Raw genomic sequence first — 8743 nt, 5'->3', positions numbered from 1 at the left:
GCCTCAGCCCCCGCTTCGCTGTGCAGGCGCCAGCCCGCCACGCCGCGCACTCGACGGGCCCTCCCGCGCTCCTCCTCGGCCCCGCGAGGCAGCAGGGCGGTGGGGTGCCCTGTGCCGACAGCTCCAGATCTGAGTCCCCAGAGGACAGCGGCGGCGGGGAGGCGAGCGCGGCCGCCGGAGGAAGGGCGTCGAGCCGGCGCGGGTGGCAGGCCGAGGAGGCCTGGCTCTCCATGCTGCCCGTGCCGCGGCTCCTCCGCGCCAGGCCGCTGCTGAGGGGCCCGCGCTGCCTGCGCCGCAGATCCTCCCATCTGCTGCCCACCGAGTGCGTGTACGGCAGGGCCGCCTCCGGCCTGCAAGGGCGCTACCGCCGCCTCAGCCAGCAGCGGCGCCCCAGCGAGGGCCTGGGCGCCGCGGCACGGCGCGCCTCGGGCGGCCCGTGGCAGCCGCCCGCCTGGTGGATGGCTGCAGCCGGAGCCGGGCACCCGCCGCTGGCCTTCGCCGAGTGCCTCGGATCCGAGTCCGCCTGCTCTGCCGTGCCCGACAGCTGGAGCCCCCGGCTGCTGTATGTATGGCTGGTGTGAGGCTAGCGAGGCAGGCTCTGAGAGGGGAGTGGACGTGGGGCTGCAGGACTGCAGCGGGAAGGGGCAGGAGCTTGGCTGGAGGCCCTGAGGCCCTTTGGGCCGTATGGCCAGGGTCAGAGAAGGTGCCCCAGGCCTTGCTGTCATTGCCTCCTGCTCTGCTGGTGTCCTTGCAGTGCTGCTCATGTGCCCAGAGGAGAGCAAGGAGCCAGCGTTTTCTCTGCAGGTTGCTGAGGACGGAGAATTTTCTCTTTCTGCCTGATGCCCTCACCCAGCTCCTTGGGGCTTCCCACACGTCCCCTTCCAGCTCACACAAAGCACCTCTGTTGCCTGCCCTCTCGCAGCCCAGCCACCAGGAGAGGTGCCAGGGTTTTTCCTGGGCTAGAGGCGGCTCTTGTCCAGCTTCTGCAGTTGACTAGACCCACATCCTTCCTCCACCCTAACGTACCTGGGGGAAGCTCTCAGCTGCCTGTGTATGTGGCAGCTGTGGGGAAGCCCCCTGTGCGGAGGCAGACCCACCACCGCAGCATAGTGGAGGCTGCTGGTGCTGGGATGTGCTGGGCTCCCATGCAATGGGATTGTCATCCCTGAAGGCTTTGACCCAGTAGCTTGAGTCTGTCTTGCCAGAGGTATGATGACCTTTGGTGATGTCAGCAACGTGGCCAGCACTTCTGCATCTAGGAAGGCCTGACTTGTAGGAGGGCTGGATGTTTCTCAGACAGCGCTCCTGGGGCATTCGTTACGTTCCTGGCTGCTTGGTTCTGAGGATGGTTTTCTTCTCCAGTGTCACTGTCTATCCCAGAAGAAGGCTGTGCTTTGCATGCATTCCTCCTCTCCTGATCTAATAGGCAGCCCTCTTGTGTCTTCCAGAAAAGCTATTGCCAAGTCCAGCCTCCAGCACATGGTAGCCCAGCCTAACCCTGCACTAGCCCTGAGGAGCGATTCAGAGAGGCAGATACGCAGCACTGTGGACTGGAGCGTAAGTTGCACTGTATTTTGTTGGGCATCACGTGGGATGAGCTTTGGGCCAAGAAGCAGGAGGTTCTTCCCAGGCTGAGGCTTCCCGGGTGACTTAGGTCTTGATAGATTTGTGACCTCTGCTGTTGCCACCATCTGTACTGCTGGCAGCACCCCTTGATGCTGCAGGGAGAGGCTGTGCAGGTGTGGGTAGTTGTCTGGAAGGATGGCACAGTTACTTAACTTATATCTCTTCTGGCAAGTGTAATCTGGGGCACAGAGCTCTCCTTGCCATATGGGAGCCAGCCTCTACTCCCACTGTTCTTCTGCAGAGGCAAAGCTGGGCAGGTTTTGAGTGGCCCCCATAAGTCTAAGAACAGAGACTGTTTCAGGAGAGACTCCAGCGTTGGATTTATGAGCTGCATCTCCTCAGGGGGCAACAGGAGCAGTCAATATATGGGACATTTGAAACTAGACTGTAGGTGTTTCCCTAGGATCTGAGAGGAGGGTTGGTTTCCTGGGGAGCAACTCTGTGAGGTTTCCTCTCTCCATGTGTTTGCCCTGGTTGTTCTGTGCATATTGTCTTCCTACCTGCATCTGCCACCCCTCTCTTCCCTGCCGCCACCCCCCAAATCAAGTTTACTTGTCTCTAGCACAAAGCATATTAGGAGATCAGGTGATCATTTGGGGGTGCTCTCCGAGAAACACAGCATTGGCTTGTGCCTTCCAGGAGACTGCAGTCTATGGGGAGCACATCTGGTTCGAGACCAATGCCTCTGGGGATTTCTGCTATGTTGGGGAGCAGAACTGTATGGCGAAGCTGCTGGTGAGTCACCTGGGGTCACCCCTGTCCCCTGGCGAGATCCCTGGAGGTGGCCTGTGCTGCCACCCAGCGGAGACGCTGCGAAGGCCCCGCTCTGCCTGGTCCTGGGGGGAGCACAGGGCAGGGGACAGTGTGCTCTCTCTGCTGGTGTGTGGGGAACGGCTGCACCCCTAGCATGAGCCAGGGCTACCCCTGGGAGCCTGGCACAGGGTTGTCAGCTGAGTGTAGGGGATGTTTCGCGGGGCTTTGGGATCACAAGCTCTCAGAGGGAGAATCTGGTCCTGTGTTCTTTGGGAAGACCTTTCAACAGAGGGGGAGAAATGAGCAGTGGAGACCCATCCCTGACCTAACCTGCAGGACTACCCCAGGTGTTTTTTTTCTATGGGGATGCTACAGCAAGGGAAAGCAAGGCTCTCCCTGCTTGCAGGCTGAATCCTGCCTGAGGAGTCGGAGAGCAGCAGGGAAGCCATTCTGCCCGTTGGTCTTGCTGCATGAGCACAAACACGAGGCCAGCACTGCACAAGTACCTCCCAAACTGCCTTTTGTAAGGCACTCAGGCAGGGTCAGAAGAGGCCAAGGGTTGATTATCATGCAGTGGGAGGGCATCTTTGTGCTCTGCTGCAGACTGGGGAGCATCTGTTCTAGGCACATTCTTAGATCCCTGTACTTGCAAGAAGTGTGGGTTGTGTTTAACTTTCCTATAGGGCTTATTTTACATCCCCAAAAATACAAGAAAAAGGTGTGGGGGAGGTGGAATGAGCTTGCCAGTCTGTTCACTGCTATTCACATGGATATTTTTCCTCACTTTTTTTTTGTCCTCCTCCAGCAAAAGCCACTCTCCAGGCGTAAGTGTGCAGCCTGCAAGATTATAGTGCATACACCCTGCATAGAACAGCTAGAGAAAGTGAGTAAAGACTATTAAAGCCCTCTGTTTGTCTTCCAAAGTTGTAGCAGCCTTTTCATGCTCAGTTCTTGTTCGGAGACTTGTAGTGAGCTCCCAAGAAGATTGAGTCTGACTGCTGTCAATGGCAATAAGCGTGGTTTTTTTTTTTTTTTTTTTTTTTTAAAGGAGATGATTCCAAAAGGAATGTCTAGCAACATAATTAGGACCCAAGGCTTTTGTTTGCTGAGAGAGGCATGTGGTGGGTTTCACAGACAACCATTGAACACCTTTAGAGGTTCTGGGCCTGTTGTAGCAAAACAATCTCCAGTAGGTTTTCTTCTCATTCTTCTCATGTGTGTTCAATCCACAGATAAATTTCCGCTGCAAACCTTCCTTCAGGGAGTCAGGATCCCGGAACGTTCGGGAGGTGAGAGATGTGCCTGAGACTTTGCCTGTGTCTTCCCAGTTTGGTGGTGGAGGCCCCAGGTTGTGTCGTGTGTTGCCTCTCCGAGGGCAGGCGTTGCGCTGTGTGTTCCGTTGCAAAAATGTGGCACATTTTAAAGGAATGCTTCCTTGCAAGGCAGCAGCTCAGGCTGAATGTTATAAGTAGAGAAATCATAGACGGAAAAACATGGTTACCTACTAGTCTGCATGTTCAAAAGCTTCTGTGTCTGTCTGCATGGGGGAAATGTGCAAGCAAAGTTTCCTGGGAGAGATTTTTCCCCAAGCAAATAATGGATGCTCTGGCAAACAGCGGTTCCCCAGGACTGCCATAGCTTGGTTGGTGGCAGTACTGGTTCACTTTGTGCTTTCCTTTAAGCCTGTCTTTAGTGCCACAGGTACTCCGAAATGCATCCTTTAACACCTTTAGCCTAGTTAGGAGTCTAACTACGGGTCTAATGTTTGTGTCCTTCCTAGTCTAAACTCTCCACGTGCCCCTCAGCATAGCCAGGACTGTCCTCCATGACTGTATGCAGGAGTCATCCTTGTTCTGCTCTGGTGAAAGTACCTTTTGTGTTTTCCCTTCCACCTGTCAAACTGGAGCAACCCACATAATGCTCTGGAATGGGTATTGATGGCTCAGTCAAGGGCTGCTGGTAACACAGCTGCTGCCCCCACACTGTGTTTGTGCTGGCACAGAAAACACAATAGGAGAAAGTACTCAAATTCAGGACAGCGTGTTCAGAAATGCCAGTGTGATCTGATAAGGCAGAACACTAAAAAAAACCTCCTCCTTTCTTTGCTTCTCTTGCCATGTACTCTCATACAGCTTTCCTTCCAGGTTCATGGCTGAAAGAAGAGGGCAGCATATAGGAGATGCAGTACTTCAATGTAAGCTTTACTGTGCTCTGCAGTATTCAGGGATCAGCTTGTCATGTTACTCTGCCACCACAGTTGCCCATCAGGCACCAGCCTGTACCCAAAATGAGCTGTTCCCATGAGTGCGGATGGACAGAAGGTTCCTGTGAACAGCCTTGTGCCTCTCCCTGAAGGCAGGGGTCCAAGCTGTCAGGGTTTGGTCTGAGGAGATGAGCAAGACAAGTCCGTACCTTATACCTATGCCTGCATTCCTTCACATTAAGGGCTTATCATTTTATTTTTCTTTTCTCCATAGCCTATAGTTGTCCGGCATCATTGGGTGCACCGAAGACGGCAGGAAGGGAAATGCCGGCAGTGTGGCAAGGTGAGGAGGTGTCCTGTTTCTGGCTCAGGCTGAAGGAAAGCTAAGGTCACACTCGGAAGGGTAACAGAGCTGGAAATGTGAGAGATCTATTTCTGACGGACAGGAAGAGCCTGTAGCAAATTCAAGACTCATGTCCTGTTTTGCACAGGGACAGGGAGTGAAGCAGTAGATAACCACCATAGTTTGGGGATTATTGCATAGAGTTATTCTTCCCCTGGGCTCAAATTCCCTGGAGAGGATTTCCTTCCTTACATACTTTCTCTGGGCAGTTGAGGACACTACTGCAGAGCTCAGTGCTCTAGTGGTGATTGGGGCTCTCAGAGGGGTTCCCAGGGCACCCTAACTGCAGACATATTCTCTTTAGTGGTGTCTCTCCTTGCAGTGGAGAAGTCCTGTTAAATGGTAGAGAGCTGTGAGGGAGTTTCCCAAGACTGTTGTCTTTCCCTCCACAGGGTTTCCAGCAGAAGTTTGCCTTCCACAGTAAAGAGATTGTAGCTATCAGCTGTTCCTGGTGCAAGCAAGCGGTAAGCAAAGACCCAACTAACATCTTAACCAATCTGTTCTGTATCTACAACCTCCATTTTCTACTTGGAGATTCTCAGGCTTGTTCTCTGGAGCATGTCCTTACAGCTCCTTTTACTGGGAGAGGCTCTGCTCTAGTAGCTGGGAGTTTCCATGAGACACTTTCAGGGCCTCCCAGGGGAAGCCTTTTTATTACAAAACTCGTGCATCATTTCCCACAGAAACCCTTAAACTGGCATGGAGAAGCCTGGGGGAGGAAAAGGCAGTTTTGGTGAATGGAGCTGCAGATTTTTTTCCTCTCCTTCTTTCCCTTCTCTCTCTTTCCAGTATCACAGCAAAGTGTCATGTTTCATGCTGCAACACATCGAAGAGCCCTGCTCACTAGGGGCTCATGCTGCTGTTGTTGTTCCTCCCACCTGGATTCTGCGGGTCCGACGGCCCCAGGTAAATCACTTCAGCTCTCGTGGTTTATCCGTGACTCCTTGCCCAGTAACTCCTGACAAGTTTTGGGATTTAACTCATTTTTTCCTTCTCTCTCTAGAATCCACTGAAGTCTAGTAAGAAGAAGAAGAGGGCATCATTCAAACGGAAATCCAGCAAAAAGGGGGCTGAGGTCAGAGATGATGGGACTGGGTGCTGTGAGGGTGGAAAATCTGGAAGCAGGGGCACTTAGGAGGATAGGAGCAGAGCTGTAGGACTAAAGAAGATGATAGACTGGAGGGATATTGGGTCAAGGAGGAACCGTGGGAGCCATGGAAGATCTCAGTAGATGCAACAGAGGTATGAGAGGCTGTGAGGTGAGTTTTGCCTTCTGTCAGGGCAAGTCCTAGTGTTTAAGGTTTACAGAGTGCCCGTCACTTTCCCTTGACACCTCCTGCTCCCAACCTATGTGACATTAAGGTTCACCTGAAGGTGTGTTTGCATTCCCCCAAGTTTGTTGATGGGCCTTTTGTGTCTCCTGCAGGAAGGAAGGTGGAAACCCTTTGTCATCAAGCCTATGCCAGCTCCTCTCATGAAGCCCTTGCTGGTGTTTGTGAACCCAAAGAGCGGTGGTAATCAGGTACATCCTTGTTCTGAGTCTCCCCAAGAAGACAGATATGTGGGGGCTTTACCACCCAGCTGCTGAGAGCTCAGAATAGCTTGGAAATGTCTCAGCTGCAGTACCAATTGGCTACGTAATGCTTTCCATCTTCCCACCCAGCCCAGGCTTTGCCCAAGTGCCCTGACACAGTGTTGTTACTGCTTTCCTCTTACACCAGATGCCTTCTTTTCTCTGTCCATGAGAATCTTGCTGTTGATTGAAGTCTTTCTCATCCCTCTAGGGAGCCAAGATCATCCAATCCTTCATGTGGTATCTCAACCCACGTCAAGTTTTTGACCTCAGCCAGGGCGGACCCAAGGAGGCGTGAGTATTGATGGAGGCAGCCCCATTCTCCCCCATCCCTGCTCCAGAATTTCTTCCCCAAAACTCTTTATGCAGCTAGGAGAGACCCAATGCTCTGTAGTTTCCTTGTGCAAAGAGGAACTCAAAGCAAGTTCAGGATTTGAGAGGTTTCACTAGGACTGTCTGCAGGCAGGGCTGGCCTTTCAGTGTTTCTGCCAGGAGAGATATTGTAATTTTAAAGCTAATGGCTAAAAACTAAGATGCAGGATGATATTCCCAAATCTAGCTCATAATGTTCCATTAATGGCACTCAAGTTTTAGAAGCTTGCTGTGTTTCAGTATACCACTGTGTACAAGGAATGTAAATAGTCTGCTCTATTGCTCCGTTTCTACAAGGGTCAGTGAAGGCAGTCACTGTGGCTGGCCAGGACTGAACTGAGGTGCTGAAGAGGTAGACAAGCATGGCTTTGTGAATGCCACCTCCTGAGGGCCCTGTGAGGGTCAGGGACTCTGCAACCACTCAGTAGCACCTTTCCTGGGCTATAGCCTCAGTGCTTGTTCCCTCCTCTCCTGACCTGCTCTCCCTGCTTGCAGGCTGGAGCTGTACCGGAAGGTCCACAATCTACGGATCCTGGCGTGCGGCGGGGATGGCACAGTGAGTGTCCTGGACCCTTTTAGGCTGCAGTGTCCTCTGCCCCAGGCCTTTGCAGGGATGGCAGCAGCCCTCCTTGCTGTGATCCAGAAGAGGACAAAATGTGCATATGGTGTTTGCAATACAGTTGCTAACACGAGACAACTATGCCCTCCATCCCTGCACTGTGCGCTACTTCGGGAGGTGCCAGTTGTGTGGCACGTCTGGCTTTGTAGTTCTTTAGGGGGCTTTGTGCCCACCAAGGTTACTGGGACCCATTTAGAGCATAAAAGGACGAGAATAGCTTCTGTAGTAGCTAAGAGGAAACCTGTCTCTTTCCTTGGGCCATGGCTAGTGTTCTGACTGACCTGCACTTGCTTACTGGCTGGCTCTGAAGTAAGTTGCTTCTTTGTACTCTTTTGCTTGAATAGGTGGGCTGGATACTCTCCATTCTTGACCAGTTACGCCTCAACCCACCTCCTCCTGTGGCCATCTTGCCTTTGGGTACAGGGAATGACTTGGCCAGAACACTGAACTGGGGTGGGGTAAGTGACTTCTGCTGAGATCAAAGTGCCCATTGCTGGCACAAGTGGAATGTGTGCTTCAGCTCAAGTTACAGAGATGGGGATTTGCAGCAACTGGTGTTTTGACTTTTCATAAATATTGACCAACACATAAGCTCTTCAGTGATCTGAATTATTCTGAATTGTATTGTTGTATCTAATATTAGGAAATTAACACAAGCAAATATTACTTCAAACTTAATTTTTATTTGACTGATGCTTGGAAGGGAAGTATATTGTTTTGAAATTCAAAGTTCCAATTAGTTGCTTATTCCAGTAGAACTGAGGATTTTCCTTATCCTCGACTTTGGGATGCTTGCCTAAGGCCCACCATATCTGGGGCATCTCTGTGGGACGCAACTGGGCAATCAACAAGTTTTGTTTAACACCAGGGTTACACAGATGAGCCTCTGTCCAAGATCCTATCGCACGTGGAAGATGGGAACATTGTGCAGCTCGATCGCTGGAACCTCCATGTGGAACCAAACCCTGATGCAAACCCTGAGGAGAGGGATGAGGCAGCCACAGAAAAGGTGGGATGCTTCTGGTCCGTGTTTCTTCCCTTCTATGGGAACTGTGCTGCACATTGCTCAGGTTCAGGCAACCGCATGTTTTTCAGTTTGCGTTAGGGTTAAGCCACAGAGAAAGGCTAGAGTCCCATGGGATGTCGAACTAGAATCCACTTGCAAAAGGAAATATAGGACGCTATGTGGACTGG

The 8743-nt window shown here is 52.1% G+C and overlaps 1 protein-coding gene across 1 annotated transcript in view; it reads left to right on the top strand.

Annotated features, from left to right (window-relative positions):
* The window catches only part of LOC112952896 (diacylglycerol kinase zeta-like), a gene marked incomplete at its 3' end in the record, with an annotated part of 8862 nt that extends 304 nt beyond the window's left edge, over window positions 1-8558 (top strand). Inside the window, exons 2-15 of the mRNA XM_026045847.1 lie at window positions 8-562; window positions 1449-1557; window positions 2266-2361; window positions 3185-3262; window positions 3612-3668; window positions 4857-4925; window positions 5378-5449; window positions 5775-5891; window positions 5989-6060; window positions 6412-6507; window positions 6770-6852; window positions 7426-7486; window positions 7894-8007; window positions 8418-8558. Of these exons, the coding sequence (XP_025901632.1) occupies window positions 8-562; window positions 1449-1557; window positions 2266-2361; window positions 3185-3262; window positions 3612-3668; window positions 4857-4925; window positions 5378-5449; window positions 5775-5891; window positions 5989-6060; window positions 6412-6507; window positions 6770-6852; window positions 7426-7486; window positions 7894-8007; window positions 8418-8558 (1720 nt within the window). The remainder of the gene's footprint in view (window positions 1-7; window positions 563-1448; window positions 1558-2265; window positions 2362-3184; window positions 3263-3611; window positions 3669-4856; window positions 4926-5377; window positions 5450-5774; window positions 5892-5988; window positions 6061-6411; window positions 6508-6769; window positions 6853-7425; window positions 7487-7893; window positions 8008-8417) is intronic.
* Window positions 8559-8743: the final 185 nt, after the last annotated feature.

This window comes from Nothoprocta perdicaria, unplaced genomic scaffold (assembly GCF_003342845.1).
Source record: "Nothoprocta perdicaria isolate Ctin4 unplaced genomic scaffold, notPer1 scaffold_410, whole genome shotgun sequence".
Taxonomy (NCBI): Eukaryota; Metazoa; Chordata; class Aves; order Tinamiformes; family Tinamidae; genus Nothoprocta; species Nothoprocta perdicaria.
The sequence above is the reverse complement of the archived record's forward strand: the minus strand, read 5'-3'. Positions and strand labels throughout refer to the sequence as shown.